General features: G+C 52.4%; 1 protein-coding gene across 1 annotated transcript; it reads right to left on the bottom strand.

Moving 5' to 3' along the window:
- On the bottom strand, positions 1-18174 carry YWHAG (tyrosine 3-monooxygenase/tryptophan 5-monooxygenase activation protein gamma). Its single transcript, XM_031591818.2, has 2 exons — positions 17909-18174; positions 1-3103 (listed from the first exon to the last, which is right to left on the bottom strand). Exons 1-2 carry the CDS (start codon positions 17993-17995, stop codon positions 2447-2449), a joined length of 744 nt encoding a protein of 247 aa, XP_031447678.1. The 5' UTR covers positions 17996-18174; the 3' UTR covers positions 1-2446.
- Positions 18175-21926: the final 3752 nt, after the last annotated feature.

Below are 21926 nucleotides of genomic sequence, written 5' to 3'. Positions count from 1 at the left end.
TCAGATCTGTAAGTTTATTTTGCTCAATGTACGACGGCTACATAATGACTCACATTCATGATATTCCATCACTGAGGAAAACTGCTAAGAATGGTCCGTGTGTGAAATAATTCCTTACAGAAACACGGAGTTGGAAAAATAATCACTGATTAGACCTTAAAAATAGTTCACTGCATAACATGACAAAAAGCACAAACAAAGGCTCATTCAAAGAACACAGTCATTGTTCTCCTACACTGTAATAGTTATAATTTCACCATGACGAACACCAGACATTAAGATTAAGCTAACACTGGTGTTTTCTTTTGCTTTTTTTTCCTTTTTAAAAACAAAATCATATATAATTGCATGTCACTATAGCAACATCCATAACAGATCAGTTTGTTACGATCACTATTTGGTAGAGCAAACTTTACCCCCAAAAGAAAAATAAATTAAAAAACTTTAAAAAATTTTTGAAGACTATTTTGTCATAGGAATACATAACATCTACAGTATAAGTTAATAAATTTCAAGCTACTGTATAGAAATACGACACTAGCATGCACAATATTGTATCAATAGAGTAATGGAGCAGTAATCATTTCACTGGAGAGACAGTATCATAGGCAAGTGCATTTCTTAAAAAATGAAAGAAACCATTCAAGCTGCTTAAAAATCAATCCCTGACCCCACTCCCCTTTGAGCCCTCTCGTGCCATCTCTCCTGCGCAAGTTTCCTAAAGCAGCCAGAGCCAAAGCCGGAAAGGAAAACAACAACAACAAAAAAAAACCAACAGGTTTTGTAATTCCAGTAAATCACTTCCAAATTATACAGCCGGGACAACACTGCTCACTGGACACCAAGGGGAAAACCGAGGGGAGGGAAGAAGGCTACACAGATCCTCCAGTCCATGGCGCTGCCGCAGGCTGTCAGCCCGGGCACGGCTCTACGAAGGCACCCCAAGGAGCAGCTGTGGGGCCGTGGCATCGCCGCCCCGCTCCGCCCTGCTGCGGGATGGGGAAGCACACAGCTCTGGGCCGGGAGCTCCGTGGGGCAGCAGTGAACTTCCAACAGTTAGGTAACAAAATTCACTCAAAATGGGGTAAATCTCACCTGCTAAGCAACTCAGATGGCCCTCTCCCACCCCCCGCCGGATAAGAGATTTGGAAAAGGTTTTGTTAAGAAGAGAACTAAGTTCCTGGGCTCCTGATGCTTGATAGAAATGTCTATGATTGTAGCTCTTCCCTTGAGGATTTCTCTACCAAATTAGTTTCTAAGCTCCTGAAGTTCACTCATTACACCACAAGCTTCCCCAGGAGAAAGAAATTGCACCTGGCTTCCCTGGTGACAAACAAGGGAGCCCGGGTGCCTGAGATCTGCTGACAAACCTCATGGTACAGTGGGAGAAAGTCAGGCAGAGTGAAATGGCAGTGCAATCCCTGAGGAAGCAGCTGTGGCACCTTAAATCAGGATGGTCTTTGAAATACCAAACACAGTACATGACATACAGACCTGAATTCTCTTTTTTTTTTTTATTATTATTATTTTTTATTATTTTTTTTTCAGTGGCATTTTAAGTTTAAACACTTCCCCCTTTTCCTAATTAAGTTCTTAAACCTTTTGCTGTGGACTAAAATAGTTTAAACAGCCGCTAGCCAAGCACCTGTTAAGCTGTTGACCGAAAACTAGAGCAGCTTTTGATGTTCCTGGGGCAGGCAGTCTTCTTGCCTTGGGCGACACAGAATAGCTAAAGCCAGTCCACAAGCGAGGACTGATCAGGAAGGCAAGCCAAAAGAACTAGCAAAAGAAAACAGACAATCAAAGGCTTGATGTCATATGGCTGTAATGTAGAAATACTGTAAACTGCAATTTAGTGTTAATACTGTAAGCTACCCTAATATCTTTCACAAAAAAAAGATTAAATGGCCTAAATCCCGGGGCTTTACAAGCCCCAAACTCTTTAGTCATTTTTTAAATTATTATTATTATTCCTTTTCAACATGGGGATTTGAAGCTAGGCCCTGACAGGCAGAGCGCTCCGGTACGGACACGGCACTTGAACTGAGGAAACAAACGCACAAAGCCTTACTGGAACCACAGAACTTCCTTTTGTGTAGCTTTTCTTAAAAACGAGGGCCATTCCATTCCAAGTTAATTCATCTTAAAACCCTTTTATTTCTAGCAATAAAGTTAAATTAAAGACAGCTCCACTTGTATTAATAATCTACAGAACAGTCCATATGCCAGTGAGGCTGCTATTCCATACCAGCACAGCCAGCCTGACTTCCACTAGTGGTGTTTTGGCAAAAATGTCAAAGAGGCAATCAAAGACAGGTTGTGGGGGCCTCCCTGGGAAGGTGTCCCCTCCCGTTCCCTCCCCCACCCCTGACCCCCCCACTTGTGGGAAAAAAATAAAGACTGCAGTAGTTAGCATCAGCGTGCGGCTGCCAGTCCATCCGGGGGTCTAATTGTTGCCTTCTCCACCGTCGTCATCTTGCTGATCGCTTGTCCAGAGCGTTAGGTTGTCGCGGAGGAGCTGCATGATGAGCGTTGAGTCCTTGTAGGAGTCCTCGTTGAGGGTGTCCAGCTCGGCGATGGCGTCGTCGAACGCCGTCTTGGCCAGGTGGCAGGCCTGCTCCGGGGCGTTCTGGATCTCGTAGTAGAAAACGGAGTAGTTGAGCGCCAGGCCGAGCCGGATGGGGTGGGTGGGCTGCATGTGCTCCTTGCTGATCTCATGAGCCTCGCTGTAGGCCTTCTCTGAAGACTCCACCACGGTCGCCCTCTTCTCACCGGTGGCCACCTCGGCCAGGTAGCGGTAATAGTCCCCTTTCATCTTCAGATAGAAGACTTTGCTCTCGTACTGCGTCTCGCTGCAGTTCTTGATCAGGTAGTTGTCCAGCAGGCTCAGCACGTCCTGGCACACGGCTTCCAACTCCTTCTCGATTTTCTCGCGGTAGGCCCGTACCATTTCGATCTTCTTCTCATTGCCATCAGCAGAGGTCTTCTGCTCGATGCTGCTGATGACTCGCCAGGACGAGCGCCGTGCCCCCACTACGTTCTTGTAGGCGACGGACAGGAGGTTCCTCTCTTCATTGGACAGAGGCTCGTTCAGTTCTGTCACCTGTACCAAGAGAGGAAGAGAGAAAAGAGGCTCAGGTTAACCACGGAGCCACTCACTGTTCCCATCACAACTCAGTACTGCAGTGCTCTGTGTAGGAGTGGGAGAACAGAGCCGGCCCAAACCCTACAGTCAGCAGGCACTCAAACTCATCCAACAGGGAGGCCATGCTGTGGGGCCCAACCTCCAGCCAGCTCACAGAATCAAAAAGGTTGGAAAAGACTTCTCTGACCATCTAGTCCATTGGAGCCACTAGCTGATGGTTGGACTTGATGATCTCAGAGGCTGGGATTTGTTCAAGTTATCCTCCATCTTAGAAATATCAGTGTTTTCCAGAATGAGAGAAATCCACGAGGAAAAAGGTGCATTTCATTTCACCTGAGGGAAGCTGCTGATGAGAGGAAGCACTGAGATGGGTGGTGATGTTCAGGGGTTACAAGCTAGTTGAATGGATTAACAAGACAGATAATTCAGCTACAGTGTGTTCAGCTTTTCCATTTCCCATGAGCATTATACATTCTTTTGAGATGCCAAAAGAATACGTTAGATGTTAAAATTATAGCTGCCTAAGGCATCTATGGAGATAAGGATTTGAAAGCTCACGTGGCAAGAGCATGTTCTTCCCACATGGGATTTTCTTCATTGACAATAAGAGCGTTAATGCACCGCATCACTTCCCCCTGCCTCACACAACACAGCACAGAGCAGCTGAGATGACGGAGCCATAGAATCAAAACTCATAGAATTGTTAAGGTTGGAAAAGACCTCACAGATCCCCAAGTCCAACCCACTCCACCATGCCCACTAACCACATCCCTCAGTGCCACATTTCATAGTTTTTGAACACCTCCAGGGACAGGTACTCCATCAATGCCAACGCATCACCACTCTTTTGGAGAAGAAATTATTCCAAAATCCAGCTGCTCTGCCTGCTGAAGGTGTCCTGCCACGCTGGAGGGATGCCAACAGAATAGAACCTGCGAGATCCCTGTGGGACCCTTCCAACCCAGGCAGACACTCCTATGCGGATGAGGTCATAGTTTGTACATGAAAGGCTTCTGCAAATACTGAGTCATTCACACCAGTGCTGATGGGGGCAAGGTTTGCTCTAGGACTAGATAACCATGGTTATGACGGCAACCAGGAAGCAGAGGGATCCGGCTGGGAGGGGAGCATGGCTCAGCTCAGAATCTCATTTGGGCAGCCTGGAACAACACATCATCACTGAGTGAGCACAGGAATGGGCACTGTGTTAGTGAGTGCACAGCCCCCCATGACTGCAAAGATACTGTAATTGAAAGCCCTCTTTCAAAGCTCCTCGAGCCCAATTACCGTGTCCCACTGCCCTACAGCTTAAGGGTTTTCCATTCTTGGAGATGGAGACAAGATCTTGATCCAGGCAGCCCCACTCTGGTGAGTTGGGAATCTAGAAGTCACAACCCAAAATGTTCTCTTATCTTTCAATCAGAAATCCAGACAGTCCAATGTTGACTGCTACACCACAAGAGACGTGGCAGCTCAGTAAAATCATTAAGGTTGGAAAAGACCTTTAAGACAATCTAGTCCAACCCCAACCCAGCCTTACCACGCCCGCTAACCATGGCCCTTCAATACCACATCTCCACAGTTCTTGAACACCTCCAAGACCTCCAGTAGGGCTTCTGTCTTGACTCTAGTTATAGGGCTGGCTTTCAGCAAGATGTTTCCTGTCCAACTACATGAGTTTCAAGCATGGTCTGGGCAGATTAATCTTAAATATGCTCACAGCCACATCTGCAGATATTCATCACCACAGAAAGCATACTGCAGAATTAGATTTACCTCCTCCCACCAGGAGTCTTGTAGAAGGACAAATTTATTAAAGCTACAGGGAGTTTCGTAGGATTATCTTTGCCATAAACATTTTAAATTTGAAGCTATTAAGGATTACAGAAGAAAGTCGCCTGTCAAAATCCTTTCAAAAAAACCAACAAAAAACCAGGCTGACAGATGGAACGTACACCTGTGGAGAATGCAAAGATTTCTCCAGGGAGCTGGTGGGGAAGTTATCAAAGCAGAAAGGGGACCTTGTTAAGCACGTAACTCCTTTCTAGGCATTAAGCACGTAACCAGGAACTGCACCAGGCTTCCTGCAAGATGCAGCACTGCAGTGATGCACTGAAAAGATACCTTTGGTGTTTTACTCCCCTGGCTGGCAGCACACAGACCAGCTTTGCACTGCAAGCCCCAGCGAGCACCAAGCTTCGTTTTGCCCTTTGTGTCCCTGCACTTCTACAGGGTTGAGCTTCCTACAGCAACACAGCTACTGCAGCAGTCCCCTCTGGACAAAGCCTACTGGGAGTTTAGGGTTTCTGCTGCTTGAGTCTGGAGATTTATAGACCTGCAAAGCCCTCTGCTTAGCAGCAGAGCTCTCAGCAGGCAGCACGAGCCCAGAGAAGGTTCTCCCAGTTTCTCTGCTGCAGCTGTGAGCTGTGACTCAGCGCTACACTCAAGCCCTGGCAGGCTCCCCATACACTCAAGTATCACGTTGCAGCCAGGGGAAGGCTCAGCTTTACATGGAAGAGCCAATACACAAACCTTCACCTCCCCTACATCGAAGTCTGAGGTCTCTGAAAGCTCATAGCTGTCCCATGGAGCCCTCCTTCCAGAAGCATCCTAATTAGTGGGTTTCTCTGGGATCCACAGGGAATGTCTGCTCACAGGCTTATTGCAGGGCTCCATTCTGCACTTCACCCCTCACTCTGGTGGGTTTGGAGCGATCAATTCTCAGCAACACAGACCCTTCAGCTGCAGAGGTGCAGCAGAGATACTCATGGAGTTTAGTTTTACCCACTTATCCTCACACACGTGGACTTTCACTGACATCTGATGATTAAGTGCCCACCTTTATGGCTGCTCCCTAGTTTTAATGCCTTATCTTAAAGCACGCAGCAGAGCAAGCCGAATAGACCCAGGCTTTCTTCCCTGGGGAGTACCATCAACATCCAACAGCTTAATCCACGTCATAATGCACTGCACGTGCTCTTCTGATTGCCCAGAAGAGATCTTGAGCCTCTGAAGACACCAGACATCTACAAAGTCTACATCTACAAACTGAGAACCCCCAGTTGGCCGCAACACACCTCACCTTTCTCAGAACCATCACCGATTACTGCTATGCTGTGATCCTGCAAAGGGTTCATTTACAGTCAGACACTGCAGTTTACAATGCTCACTGCCATTCTTCCCTTCGCAGCCCCTCTAACCCTTTGCTGGAGAAGCCTGCCCTGAGCCCAGCTGTTACCCCTTCCAGGCTGAGCAGGGCTGCTTCTGTTCTACCTACGGTTTCTGCACCATGTAATTAAGCATGTTATCCTTCTGCAGAAACCCCAGCACTCGCCTCATCTTCCCCCACACATGGCTTATTAGTCACACTGAGGTCTGGCTTGAAGATCCCCTTTTCTGTTTCATTTTTTAAAAGGCCAGTGAGCTTCTAAACCCACATTCTGGCCAGAAGTCCCACCACTGGAATGCTCACTGCCTCACCTCTCCCCACATCTGGTTTCTGAAGAAATGACTTTCCTTGAGCATGCTGAACCGTCCCCACTGCCCGTTGGCTTGTTTAGGGCCACAGCTGAATGTCACAGCTCAGCAAAGAACAACTTCTCCTTGAATGCCCAAGAGCTGTCCCACCGTGCTGTTGGAAAGATGCCTTTCTCAAGCTCTGTCCTACTTCAACACATGGTAGGCGTGTGTTAAACCAGATCTAAATCAAGAATCTTACCAGACTTCACAGGTTCAGGTCCTCACCCATTTTTCAGCCTCCTCTCTGACGTTATACTTCTAAAATGGAAGCTGTGCCATAAGTGCTTCTCTCTCCTTCTGACCTCCTCCACTGTCCCCCATGCTCATTTTCTGAGCATTTCTGTTTTGGGGAACTCGAGGCCACAGATCAGCCCCTCCCCTAACCCTGGACAAAACCAGAAATGCACACGCAGGCTGTGGGCAGAAGCTAGTTCCCCTCTGCTGTCTCATTCAACTCTTTCAGTATGAATAATGGCATTCCGGTTCCCATTTTGAAGCTCACAGGGCTTGCTTCCATCACCAGGTGATGAAAAGCCGAACGCACACGGAGGCAGGATGGACAGTTCTGCCATTAAGCTCCAAACTGCCCACGATGCATCGAGAGGCAGCGTCTGGAAAGTCAGACTGCTTATTACACATAGCATAACTGGATCTCAGATGCTATTGAGGCACTCCAGATGCTGATTAGGATCTCTGCATGCTCCTCCAGCTAACAGGAGCTTTCATCAGGCCCTGTAGCCCTTATCATTTAAGGTGACTTTGAACCGCCTGAGACAAAGTCTGCAAATTGAGAGGCATATGAAAACCAAGAGCTCATTTATTTATCAGCATCTGCAGCTCAACAACTACTTAAGCCAAGTGAATTTCATCACGCAGCACACGAGTCTGACTGTCCTTAGAGCCTGCAGATCTACTTCTAATTGTTTGGATGGATTTAAGTGAGACAAAATGCAAGTTTCAGGTATGTGGATCACTCCTACCTTAAGTTTCTGCATGCAAAAGGTCACAAAGGAACTGTGGTGAGAAAGCCAGAGACAGAACTCTGAGCTGTCCCCATTCTGCATATAACAGTGCTTCGTTGCAGTTCCTTATCTGCAGAGCTGCAGTCCCAGTGTCTGGTCTAACAGCTCAGTTTTTCCCACTGCAAAACATCTGGGTGCCAAAGGTTTGCCTCTCCAGTTCTTTTGCAGCTTTCCAGATAGGGCAGGCACAAGGGAGCATATCCCTCTGCTCTCTGTACGTGGCTTTCAGGTACAGCATTGGACCCTGCAACCTGCCATGACCACTGGCTTGAGGACAACCCAGCCACCTCACAGAACCATTTGAGTTGGAAGGGACCCTTAAAGGTTATGTAGTCCAACTCCCCTGCAATGAACAGGGACATAGAATCATTAAGGCTGGAAACATCATGCCACCAAACCATCACCATCAGACATCTATAGCTAGATCATGGTGCTCAGACCCTGAACAATGACTTCTGGTAACTTGCCTTATTTTTGCTGTCTAGTTGTTTCATCTTTCATTCAACACTTCTTAACTCATTCTTTATTGATGGTATAAATTTCCTCTCTCTCCAACATGGTCACAACTGGAAGGTTGTGACCAAGCTTCCAGCATGGACAAGGCGTATGCATTTCAAGTGCATTCAAGCTACACACCACTTCTGGTTCAGCACAGGGAGCTGCGCCCATGGCTAGTACTCACTTTGAGACAATAAGGAATTAGAGCTCAAGTTCTACTTACATTCCTCACCCTGGTTCCTGTTGGCCTTACTGAAAGGCAGGCTTTTGAATCAGGTGAGAACTTGTCACAGGACAGCTCATGGTTGCCACTAGCTGCCTCACACCTATTAAAAAGTCTTGGGAAAAACCATCTACCTCTGTTATCTAAAATCTTCCTACTAGCAGATGGAGAAAGCAGCAAGTCAAGCCACATCAGCTGAGCATTCAGAACTGGCACTCTGGGCGCATCACGCTGTCTCTGACAGATGGGATACCAGCACCTTTGCCTGCTAACTACAAAAGGAACAGAAGGATATTAAGTTATCCCTTCCCCAAGACATGGCAGACTGGCAACAACATCTGCCCTCTTTTGCATTTCTGCAAGCAGCTCTGCAGCAGCCCAGGATCACCACCCTGCTCCGCTGCTCTCCTGCCTCCCATTACCCAGGTTGCTCACCTTCTGCGTGAGCTCGTAGCAAAAGACCAAATCAGCAGCATGACACTGACATGGCAGCTCAGATAAGGCCTTGCAGCACACCAGAAGTTTTAATAGCTCACCTTTTTAAAGGTGAACACCAATTCAGTGTTTCTTGAGGCTTTTCTGGGCTGCACAGAGGAGCTTCTCCAGGTGTCAACTCTTGAAGAATAACTGCAGCCCTTTTCCCCAGCAGCATTTTTGTATGCGTTTAAAGAGAAGCCCATTTACTCATGGGATTTTCAACTGAAGAAACCATAGGACCAGCACTGCTCACTCCCAGAGCAGTAAGACTCTACAAGATGTGCTTTTTCCTCCTAGTTGACGGCAGAATAATAAAATCAAGCAAATGCTGGAGGTACTCTGGTGCAGAAGTGGGGACAAGCTAGATAAACCAACCAAGCTCCATGGCAGGGAAGGTGTGTCATGGTGCTGGGAGCATTAGCTGCTTAAAGACTTACCTCACAGCTTCTACGAGCACTAATCAGGCTCAGCTCCAGCCCCACTGCTGGGAAGCAAGTGACCTGCCACCAAATCACTGCATCCCACCCAGAGCTTCAGGTGCCACACCAATATGAGATGTCTGACCCTGCTACAGGCTCCAAAAAGGGATGGTGTCGTGCTGTGCTCATGAACTACTCAGGTATACTGAGAGGACAGTCAGTGAGCTATGGGCAAGTGTCTCCTTCCTGCTCATATGGCCAGCACGATGAAATGGGAGAAGGTGACACCAGGCAGAGGGCTCCCTGTAGCCAGCACGTATGGTTCTTAAGGGCTTCATTTCATTTCTCCTAAATGCTATGGGGAAGTCTGCTCATTGCACATCAAGGCAAAAAAAAAAAAAAAAAAGGCAAACAAACGAGATTTTTTTTTTTTTGCTTTAGGTCTTTTGATCTGCAACGTGTTTTACCAGATTAAGCAAGAGACTTTGCAGAACGCCCAGGTGGACTCGGGCACAGCTCCACTGTAGGTTTCATTTCCGCATCGGTGAGTACGGTGATTATCCCTGCAGATGTACTTTGCCCTCCCCTGCTTCAGGGATTTCAGGCTTGATCTTCCACACCTCTAGTAAAGATAATGTTATTTCTTGAATGAACTTGAAGAAAGGCAGTTCAAGCTTTTGCCCTGCCAGCGTCCTGGAGCACAGGAATAGTTCCCCTTATGAGGTGGGTCACTTCACTTACCCAGTCTGGCCATGGATTTCACCACCACCACTGGGCTCCAGCCACCTCCTCCAGCTCTCTGTGGATGCCCGAGGGGCACTGAGCTCAGCTCATGGCAGGTGGCACAGCCAAGCACAAGAAGCCAAACTCTCAACTTCAAGGAAATGAGGAATTCATCCCACGTAACGAAGCCCGACAGCATCAACAGACAAAGCTCCATCGAGTTCCCCAGCTGGGTGTAAATCAAAGCCTGTTAATCCTCCCCAAGTCCTCATTCACTGCCGCATACTAAGCATTAGCCTTTTTACAAGTGCAGATCTCCTGCAGCAGTTTTCAAGCATAGCTGTTAGCACAGTGCACAGCAACAGCTTCTCCAGCTACTATTAATAAACCCGATGCTGCAGAGAAGCACAACTGTCCAAACAAGACGTCCGTCAGCAACCTAGTTCACTCTTTGGCTGAGACCTCTCACCAGCATTTCCCTACAGCCGTGCTGAATCCACCTTAAGAGGAATCAGCAGCACCCTGACACGCCAAGAAGCTTTGCCCGAGACGTAAGCAAAGATATGTCCCAAGCAAGCCAACTCATCCAGCAAGATCAGAAGGAATTTGCAAACAATTAAGGAATGCTTTGTACTTTGAGTCCTCGCAGACTTGCGTATGTCCAAGCGCAGCCGCCTCCAACGCCCATAGGCTGGCTCCATGCAACATCTCCTTTAGCAAAGAAAAACATTAAGTCCTCTAATCCCTAATCCGCGGATCACTTTAAGGGAATCTCATGCCATCAGGGATATGTTCTCTGGTTACTCTCCTACTGTCGTTAACTAATGCACTGCCCCTGGTCACCAGATCGCCGGTTGCAGGCCAAAACTCAGGTTGTTTAATACCTAACCAAGCACGTGCTGGGTCATTCTTGTGATGTCACTAAATCTAACCTAGCACAGAAAATAAAAACCTTAATACTTCCTCTCCCTATTAAATTCTTTTGTCTTCCTTCATGCTCTGCAGCTGCTGCAGATCACTGGCTCCATGCACACTGTGCAACCACACACTGTGTCAGCACTGCGTTTCCAGCTGCCTGACCCCAGCACAAGGCCAGCAGCAGTGGGCATGGAGCAGGGCTGGATGGACACACGGCTCATCCCCGCTGCCTTTGTGCAGCTCCTTGGAGCACAAAGCCCCACAGCAGTGCCAGGACCCCATGTCTCAATGCTGAGATCCTGCATCTTGACAGCCGCGCTCTGGAGGGAGGAGCAGGGCCTCTTGCTTCAAAGCAGAAACGCCTTTAGAGCAGAAATGGAAGTCTTTTTGTCAGCGTTTTCCGTAGTTCTCCGATGGGAGGAGGGAGCCTGTTCATTAGCTGAAGCGGACAGGGAGGAACACACAAGAGAAAGCTGAATTAGCAGCACTGGCTGTGACAGAGACAATACCACGTTGCATGAAGCACACTGCTTCTGGGTTTCCATCCTTCCCCTTTCCTACTTGCCCTGGACTGAGTGCAGGTTACGAAGCCTCCCACGTGCTGCTGAAAAAGCTGAGATTGCTGCATGCTGCAGGGACAAGAGGTGATGTGGGTCTCAGGAGGGTCCCTTCCTGGACACCAGCAGTGCCAGTGCTCAGGTCAGTGCCTGCTCAGGACAGTCCAGCTGGCTCAAGCAGCACCGTGCTGCACAGGGCTGGGCTCCCAGAAAGCCATTTTATGTCTGCAGGGGAAGGAGATCCCACAGCTCCAGGGATGGAGAGCTGCAGAGGCAGCAGCACAGTGTTTTATCTAAGCACTGCCAGCATGAAGGCACCCGTGGCCATTTATCTGAACAACAGCCTCAAGACGAGATGGAGGTCGCACAGGCTGAAAGACAAACACCATATCTTCACCAGTGCAGCCACTGATTTGCAGTCACTTCCCCTCCATCACAGCAGGCACTAAAACTGGTTTCCAGCTATCGCCTTCCAGCACAGCAGCCATCGCTAGCAGAATTTGATGAGCTCAACATCCACTGTTTTAGTGGAATTTTTTTTTTTTTTTGGCTTTCCAGACATCAGATTGCCATTTGTCTGCAGACTCATTAATCTTCTATCAGAAGGGACAGAGGCTTCAGCCAAGGACACACTAGGTTATTTATCTTCCCAACCCAAGAGAAAAAGAACTAAAGAAGTGCTGGACAGTGAAGGGAAAAGGGTCCCAATCAGTTAGCACTAAAGTGCTCTTAACAGCATTGCTTCAGAAGGAGCCATCTTGTGTTGCAGAGCACTGAGGTGCAGAGGAGTGCCTGGAAGCATCAAGGTGCATCAGCTGCGCCGAGATGGCTGCAGCCCTGCATCACAGCTTGGTGGTGAAGCAGAAGATGGTGCCTGTATCTCATCAAGACTGACAGTGAAGAAATGCTTGGGAAGGCAAATGCTGTTGTTCTGTGCTTTGTCCTGCAGTTATTCCACTGTGTGTTTCTCATTGGCAGTCACCAGTCAGGAGGTGGAGGCGGGCAGAAAAGCATGAGCTCAGACAAAGCCACCTCCCAGGCAGCAGCTGGTTCCTCCAGCATGGGGAAGTGGACACAAAACCTCGGGGTTTTGTTCTTTCCTTCAATACACACCCCTCGCCTACAATCTTTACGCATTCATTCCTTTACTTGACATAATGTTGCTTAGAATGGAAGCCGAAGACCTTTGCTGTAGAGTCCATGTGTCACAATGCCATATTTGTTCCTGTCCACAGAGGTCTCTCTGGACCCAAACCCGCTCTCCTCTTCCCACCACAGCCCTACAGCTGCACCACGAGGCAGGCTGCTTCTTTCATCCTCCAGTCAGAGCTGATAGGGGATCAGTTTCGAACTCTGAGCTGCAGCTAAAAGTACACATCAATCAAAATGGTAAATGTGACGAGCACACCTCATCTTTCCTGATAACTGTTGGAGTAAAGATTCAGTCAGTTCTTCATCCCACCCCACCTGCAGATCCCCAAAATACAGGTAGGCTGGAATGGACCAGTTCAGCATTTCTGGGAGAAGCAGGAGAGCAGCTTTCTGGTACAGCTGGAACACTCAGCTCAGACAACTCCCTGTGCATCAACATTTTCCTCCATCTCAGATGCAATCACACTGCTTCCAGCACATCAGAACCATCAGGCTGCTCCTGCTCCATCCCCCAAGTCTGAGGCTCTGCAAAGTTGACTGCTAGCAGCTAGACCAACCCAGACACAATTAGAACAACTTAATTTAAGTAATCCAGCAGTACACACTGAAAAAGGGAGAGTGCAGAGGAAAGAAAAGATGCGGAACCTCAATTAATGAAGGATCTTCCTGCTACCAGCAACAGAAGGTGAGGGAACATGCTTCTTCCTCACTACCTCATCACAATCCAAATCCTGCAGGCCCATGGGTGGTGCAGTCCATTACCCGCTGGCAGGAAGCAGGGCAGGCAGGAGCAGAAAACTGCCTGTACAGCCCTTGTCTTGCAGGCACCACCCAGCCACTCGTGAGGACGGGTAAGGGGATGCCAAATGACATCATCCAGTTCAGATGAGACAAGCCAAGAATAGAGCGCTTCAGCTCCAGAGGTCCCTGAGTTTTAAAATCAGAACAAGAAGGAAAAACAAGCAGGACAACTGTCATCAGCCTTTCTGCACCTCCAGGCTACCACCACACAACAGCCCTGCTGGCCAAGCCCCAATCACCAAAGGGCTGTTGGAGAGCACTGCCCAATAGCTTTACAGTCTCCATGTACCCAAGGCATCTGCAGAGGGCTCAGCAGCTACATTTTTCATCACAGCCTCCACCACTGACTTCCAAGAGCTATTTTCTGTTCCATCCACACCTAGCTGTTGTGCTTGGCCAACCCATGGGAGACCCAAATGGCCATCTATGAAGCTTGGCAACAAAGGCGTAAGAGCTTAAAGAGAAACTTTAAAAGCTTGGGCTGCTGAAGACTGGTCAGTGAGCACAGTTAACATGTGCAATGCCCTGCTGAAACTTGTGCAGGTAGTTAGCACTGCGCCCTGTGCGCAGCCCACCACCACAACCTCCTGAGATGCTATTTAACCAAAGCCAACGCTGCCTACAAACCCACTGCCAGGCCAGGAGAGCAGCAGAACAGCAGGCTGTGATCAGAGCCACCCCCTTTGACTCTAGGACCCTCCACAAGGGGCAACATCCTGCTCCCAGCACACAAACTCTGCAGCATGGCTGAGATTTCTCTGGAAGCGTCAGGAAGGGGCACGATGCAGTTTAAGGAGAGCCTTGGTTTGGGTGCTTAAGCAGCCCCAAGAGAACCTTGCTGAGGTGCTTGGTCTATTCTGCTCAGGCTGCTACTACTCTAGGCCCAGAGCACAGAAAGCCAAGCAGCTTGGGCCATGGGACATGCTCAGACTGCAGAAGGGAGAGCAGTGCTCACTTGGGATGCTTCTCCAGGCCCCCCAGTGAACCCTTCATGATGCTTGCATGAGTGGCAACAGCAAGAGCAGCAACTCTTTGTTAGATACCAGCACACTATCCATCTTTGTGCTGGAAATGGTTTCCCCAAAGCTTTATATCACTCTCCAGGAGGAGCTGCAAAAGCAGCTCACACTCCTTACTCTGCACCTGCCTTCCTGGATGGGTCGCTCAGCACTCCTCCAAGAGTTGTCTTTCCATCTCACCCTTCTCTTCCTGCTCCCAAGACTTGCAGAATGACAGCTGCTGAGCAGCCATGGCAGAAGCCTGCACAGGTTGTCCTGTGGTTCTCCACTCCTGGTTTCCTCCTCCACCCACCAGTCACTCACGGCACCAAGGCACGCTGTGCACGTAATGTGCTGCTGCCCAGGATCTATCTCCAGGACTCACCTCTCCACACTCAGCACTGCAGCTGATGCTATGCACCCATAGGGCACAGCTTGGTTCCCCAGAGCCAGGCAACCACACACTCCTCAGGGAACCTTCAGGTGAGCTGAAGGATTCTGTGCACAGCCCCATCGCTATACCATATCTGGATGCAACGTGATAATCCTTTCCCCATTCTTTTTAGTTGCCTCCTTTCCCACAGAAGTTACACCATGCACCTTCTGCGCGCTGCCCATGAAGGACACAAGAGCCACAGGGGTCCCAGCATAAGGATAGCAAAACTTTTAGCAGAGCCAAAGCCAAAAAGGCTTTAACCAAGGGCTAGCACTGGGCAGAAGGAAGACGGCAGCGCTGCTGGCAGCTCATGAACCAGCAGCATGCTTGGCAGCCAAGCACAGCCACTGCCCTGGGGGACCTGCAGGGACTAGAAGCAGCCCAGGCACACAACAGGGCTGATCTCATCCCTGCATGCAGGGCACACAAGGGACGTGGTCAAGGTCGCACACGTGCAAGGCCAGCACATGGCCCAGCAACATCTCCCCTCTGATTTCTGGTACTTGTGGCTACCACCTGCATCTAAAACTTACACAGGAGAAACTATTGTGACCCAGCCCACTGCTGCGGTGAGAAGCATTTGGTGATTCAGCAGTGAGAGCCCCAGCATACTGCTTTCTGTATATAAATGCATCACAAACAGCCATTCAGCAACGAGGCGGCCAAATGGCACAGCTGGATGCTGTGCAGCGACCCACCAGGTTACCACAAAAACACAATGGTGAGATCAAGCTGCAGAAAAATCAACCTCTAATGCAGATGATGACCACACCTGACTCAAGGGAAGCAGCTCAGCATTTCAAAGCACCGTGCCAAGGAAGCAAGCAGACAGCAAGCTCTCAGTGCAGGAGGCAGCCCTGCTCCTGCATTACCTTGGCTGGATGCAGCCTGCATGCTCTCTGCTACCACCTGGGTGCAATGCAGCTCGCACCAGCGCATGACATCACCGTGCGTTGCTACGGAAATGAGTGCGAGGTCACAAGCCTCCTGCACACCCAGAGCTGGGGGATGGGTAGGATCAGGGATAACCGAGTGTGACATGCCCAGTGCCGTGGGACTGAGACGGAGTTTGGGCAGCGCTGTGCAGAAATTAGGAACAAAGCTCTCTGTCTTTTGTCTGCTGGGGGGGGAGGCGGCGGTGCTCCCGCTGGGAGTCATTTTCTTAGGGCCGAACAACAGGGAGACTGATAAGCAGCATTAAGGCCGGTTACTGTTTCACCAGGGCCGGGGAGGACTAAAAGGAAAAATGCAAATATAATCTCTAACAACAAACGTCGGGTTAGCCGCCGACCCCCGGTAAGCAGGCTAGGGAAATTCACAGGGCAGAAATATGGCCACGAGCCCCTGCGTTAAGTCCATGGGCATATCCCTGCTGGCTTTGTGCTAATGGCCGCGTGATCCATGTGCGGCGAGCGGCCGTGGCTGCTCACACAGCATGCTCTGCCTTAAAATGGATAGATGCCGCTATTGGAAAATAGTCTAAAATCCATAGTGCAGCAGTGGAATAGCCCAGCTGCTCTAATATGCTATTATCTGGTTTCGATTATCCATATTTCATTTCTTGAAAAGACATCTCCTCCCTCCCTCTGGGGCTGTGACGATTTTGTCTGCTTGATAAATGCAAGGTTATTGTCAAAATGGTGCAACACAGCAAACAGGGCTGCATCCAGCAGACTGCGACACTCCTAGATCAGCATTCCCTCCTCATCAGCAAGGGAGGACACCCCAGCTCCTCTTAAAGGTTCAGACCTGACTAAGGAGACAAACATAAAGAACAGTTTTCCCCTTTAAAGCACCCCCTCCCTCCCTCCACCCAGTCTAGCCTCTCTGCAATATGACAAATGCAGAATCTTCTGGAATGACTTGATCCTGCCTCCCACGATTGCTTTGTTTGCAAGATCAGATCAGAGATATGGTTGTTTTTTTTTTTTACTTCTTATATTGTCAAAATGTCAGCATTGAAGGGGAGCGTTCGGTGTCACAAATCAGATCAGCCTGCTATATGCAGAGTCTTTATTTTAAGAGCGTGAAATGAATACAACATGACTCAATTCATAAATCTCGAAACAAGTGCAGCAAAAAGAAATAGAATAAATCAGAGTCCTGGCAGCTAAAGGCTCAGCTCTGCAGGGTCAGGGGCACAGCAGCCACACAGGGGAAGGGATGAGCGGCAGCACGGGGGCCAATGGGGCAGCAAAGCCCCACAGCCTCACCCCATAGGGCTGGGAGAGGGGAAGCACGGGATGTGCTGCACCCCATGGGCAGCTCCCATAGTAGGGCATGGGTACGGCAAACGGCTGAGCAGGGGGCATGCTGGAGGGCAATGGAATGGGGGCTGGGGGGCACAGATTAGGGCAGGGGATGAGAGCTCGTGCACAGCACAATGGATGGAGTACAGGATGGGGTTTGGGGCAGAGGGGACATAGACAGGGGCTAGGGACAGGGTTTGGGGGCAGAGATGGCACAAATGGGGCACGGCCCCATAGGTGGGGTATGGGATGGGGGACACAGGTTGGGTCACAGGAGGGATAAGAGAACAAAGATAGGGCACGGCACAGAGTGGAAGAGCAAAGGGATGGGGTGGGGGATGGGGAACACAGACCGGGCTAAGGATCGGGATCAGGGCGGGGGGGGGGGGGTTACAAACGGGGCAGAGCCCATAAGGGACGGGGAAGGAAACAGGGGACGCAGATACGGCACAGCACGCGGTGAATGAACGGGACGGGATCGCGGCGGGGACACGCGGCTGAGGCGCGATGCAGAACGGAGAGGACGCGGCCGGGGGCCGGACGGAGGACGCGCGCGGGGCGCAGCACGAGGCGGGCGGACACGAGAACGGCACGGACGGGAACGGCACGGGGACGGGGCGGCGCGGCGGAGCCGGCGCGGAGCTCCGTGCTCAGGGCCCGCAGCCGGAACCGCCCCGGGCACCGGCACGGCACGGCCCGAGCCCCGAGGGACGGCGTGGGGCGACGGCAGGGATCGGAGGAGAGGGGGAGGGGAGGGGAACGGGCACTCACGTTCTTCATGGCGGCCGCCATGTCGTCGTAGCGCTCGGCTTGCTCGGCCAGCCGGGCCTTCTGCACCAGCTGCTCGCGGTCCACCATCTTCGCGGGGCCGGGAGGGGAAAGGGCGCGGAGGCTGCGGGCTGCGGGAGGAGGAGGAAAGAGGAGGAGGAGGAAGGAGGAGGAGGAGGCGGCGGCTCCTGGCGCTGCTGCTGCGGCGGTGACGGCGGCGGCGGCGGCGGCTGCACCCGGAGCTGTGCGCGCGCCGCGGGCCACCACAACCCCCCTGCGGCCCCGCCCCGCCCCGCCCCGCGCCGCCCCTCCCCCCCGCGCGGGGCACGCCGGGATTCGCAGTCCTCCTCCTCGCCGCCCTCCCCGCGCCTCCCCCCCTCTCCGGACTCCATTTCCCGGCGCTCCCCGCGTGGCGCCGCGGCTCCGCCCGCCGCGCGACACAAGATGGCCTCCCCCCCCCTCCCGGCCCGCCCCCCTGCGGCCCGCCCTGCCGGGAGCGGCGCCCCGCTGCTGATTCACCGCCCGCAGCGCCCTCCGCCCGCACGGCGCCTCGTTGCGGCCCGCGGCCCCTGCGCGTCCCCGCGCCTCCCCGCCCACTGCCGGGTTCTCGTGGCTCCCAGCCCGGAGCCCCGCCGCGTTCCCCTCCGTCCGCCGAGCAGAAATGCCGCAGAACTGCCGTCTGAAACCCGGAGGGCCTTTAGACAGAGCCGCGCGTGGGGGCTCGCAGCCCGTCCCAGGGCCACCCGGGCGGGGATGGAGCGCTGTGCGGAGGTGCAGCCGCCATCCAGCAGACGTGACCCCCCGCAGAGCCGTGGCTCCGGGCGGCTGCCGCCCTCTGCTACGGGAGCCGTCGTGGCCCCGTGCTGGCGGGGCGGTGACACCGCTGGTGCTGGGCCTGAAAGCCCCCGTTGTGCCACGCTGTGTTTGTCGGGCAGTGCCTGCAGACAGCAGCCGTGTATTCCTCCGTTGGGATAATGGCACGTTCATCCTCCCGGCTCGGTCACTGGGGGTAACGTTGGAGCAAAAAAGCGCTGAAGGCGGCATCCCCTGCGGTATTTCGGCTCAGGGCTGTTCAGAAACGCCATCAAGGCCCACTAGGGCTGCCTGCTATGATGGGCCCAGGTCTGCAGCCTGGCCTTGGGGAGCACCATGTGCGTGGAAGGCTGTTTTTGTGCATTTTTGTAGGCCTCGTAGAAATGAGTGCCTCCCCACATGATGCTCCTCCAGGAGCGCACGCAAATGCAGCAGCCCCTCAGCTGGCCCTAATGATCACCGCTCTTCTATTTATGGGGGCTGTGTGTTTGCCCCAGATCGAGCAAGTGCTGATTTATTCCCGTCAGTGCACCCCAGCAATGAGTGCTTTTCACAATGCAGGCCAATGTTCTTTCCCCTCACAGGTCAGGATGCGACATCCATCATGCTGTAAATTCTTCAGAGTGGCCATAATACATATCTGCAGTGTATGTCTCTGCAGCTCTCCCGGTGCACCATCCCAGCAGGGGAACTTACAGAGACCCAGAGGATGTGGGTCTGTTCTGTAGATGTCCCTGAAAAACCCAATAACCCTCATTCCACCCGCAGCATTAAAATAGCTCTGGAGCACTCGGATGTGCCACTTTGTTAATTCCTGTGGCCTGGAAGACAAGTTCTCCTTGCATTCTCTTCCCTTCCCTGCTATGTGCTGCAAATGCCTTCTGACACTGTGAGGGAAAGCAGTAAATCCTCTCTGACTCAGATACTCACTTCAGGCTGCTCCAAAAAGTTATCCTGAGCTCAGCCCTGCTGAATGCGGGATCATAGGGGTGGTGGCATTTGCGAATTGAGGCTGGCTGTGAGCAGCTGGGTCAGGGCCTGTGGTGGATGTGGGACGCCCAGTGGAGGCAGAAAGGCAGCAAGGAGACAGAGCATGGGATCAGAGGGATGGGAAAAAGGTGGGGTGGCTGGGATGGATGTAGATGGAGGGTGGAGGTACAGGTGGAGGTGAGGATGAAGCAGGAGGATGGAAAATGGAGGTGGACGATGGAGGTGGAGGATGGATGGAGCATGGAGGTGGAGGACGATGAGGACCCAAGGAGGCACAGGGTGTAGGAGCAGCCCCAGACCCTGCGGGGATGCAGGGACCCAGCTGGCACACCAGCTCCCCGCAGGGCATTAATAATTAAGCAGGCGCACGGGGCTCGGATGTCAGCTCTTATTTAAGGAGCCGATATAAATACCGCCCAGACAGCGCTTATGGAGCACCTAAAAAAAGCCCGGCCTGTCTCAGTCCCTCCAGAAGCACCCCGAGCTTTGCAGGGCCCATGGGCAGCACCGGGCAGGGTGGACACCAGGTCCTTCAGCCCCCAGGGCACTGCCTGAGAGGTGACAGCACCTGGGGACATCCCCCCAGCACCCGCCTCTGCCTCAGTTTCCCTCTGTCATGCAGACCTGCTTTTGTCCTGCCAGGAAGCATTGCCATCACCCGATGCAGGACTGCAGTCTGTTCTGGCAGTGTGTCCCCAGAGCCCCGCCATCCCCCTGCTCACACACACCTGGGGACACCTCTCCTGCAGCACTGCAGATGTCCCCATGCAGGGGGTGTTGGGGTCCTGTGGGGGTCCCAGAGCTGCCCCATTCCTACTGGGGGACAGGGCCAGGGTGACGCATGGAACAGCACAGAGACAGACAGGACCCAGGGTGTAGTTGGACCCCAATCACTCCCACAGCATCACCCCATAGGCAGCGCTCCATCCTCGCCCCCCCCAGCCCCTCCACGCTGTGGGCTGGGGAAGGACGGGGCTGTCACATCCGTCCCCATCAGAGGCTGCAGGCGAGCTGCTTGCTGCAGTCTGGCTGCGCGGCTCTGCAGCGTGACTCAGCACAGCCTCACCCCGCACCCGGCCCCCCCAGTCCTACGCCCCTCATCAGGGGGGACACGCACACCCCATTTTGGTGGTATCCTCCCCATCACCTGCCCTATACCCAGGGCCAGCCCCTGCCCCACATAACCCCCCTGAGAGCCGTACTGCTCCCCTTGCTGCAGCTCTCAGCCTCTTGCAGGCTTTAGAAGAAAGGATTTTTTACTTTTTTTTTTTTTTCCCCCCACCGGGGAGGATGGGAGTGAATGATGCTGGGAGCATACGAGAAAATCTGGGGATTTTTAAAGCATCGCAGGGTTGGTTGCCCATTTTGGTGTCTGGTGGGCACAACGTGTTTCCCCTCTTTCTGTGACCCTGCATGGGGGGGGAGGAGGTGGCTACAAAAAAGCAGCCAGCCCCCAGGAAAGGGGCTGAGATCTCCAACTGTCCCCTTGTCCCCATGTCCCTATGCACAGAGCCTCATTGCAGGGCAGAAGCTGTGCAGCGGGCCGTGACAGCCGCACGTGGCACGTCCCCACCCCGGGGACAAAGCACAATGCAGAGAGGAGAGCGCCCAGCCTGACCCTGACAGCAGCTGTCACCCGCAGGGAGAGCCTGGCGGGTGTCCCTGGTGAAGGTGACAAAAGGGGACAGCCTGCTGGGGACAAGGACAGCGGCTCGGAGGGGCTGAGCCAAAATAGGGGCCCCTGCGTGGGGTCAGGAGGGGAACATGGGGCTGGGAAGTTTGCTGCCGTGCCTCTCCCCAAGGGAAGGTGATGATGGTGTGGGCTGTAGGACGGCTGAGAGCCGGATTTTGCCGGCGCTCGGCAGCCCACGTGGGACTGCTCTGCCATGGGGGAGAGAAAAAATAAAACAACTGCAAGAGAAGGGATGATGGATGAGATCTGCAAACGTGGGAGGGAGTCCTTGAGGTGGCGGGGAGGGGGAGCAGCACCAACCTTGTGCAGCCCCCCACCAAGCGCAGGGGGTGCAGCCGTCCCGCAGCCCTCCCTTGGCTGCTCTGCCTTCAGCAGCGTGCTAATTGCACCAGTGACTTTGCAGTTCCCAAAATAGCAGCTGGCTGCGCCGGGCTGACGTCACTGTGAGACGTGGGGAAGGAGGACGGCATGGGCAGGGGGCCCGGCAAGGATCACGGTGATGCCTGCATCCTGCACCCACCTCAC

The sequence above is a fragment of the Phasianus colchicus genome, chromosome 21, assembly GCF_987193195.1.
Source record: "Phasianus colchicus chromosome 21, bPhaCol1.hap1.1, whole genome shotgun sequence".
Taxonomy (NCBI): Eukaryota; Metazoa; Chordata; class Aves; order Galliformes; family Phasianidae; genus Phasianus; species Phasianus colchicus.
The sequence above is the reverse complement of the archived record's forward strand: the minus strand, read 5'-3'. Positions and strand labels throughout refer to the sequence as shown.

Excerpts from the sequence above, each read along its gene's own strand:
- YWHAG (XM_031591818.2), bottom strand. The coding sequence starts at position 17,995 with ATGGTGGACCGCGAGCAGCTGGTGCAGAAGGCCCGGCTGGCCGAGCAA. Across the intron at positions 3,104-17,908 it reads TGGCGGCCGCCATGAAGAAC|GTGACAGAACTGAACGAGCC; the intron begins GTGAGTGCCCGT and ends CTCTTGGTACAG.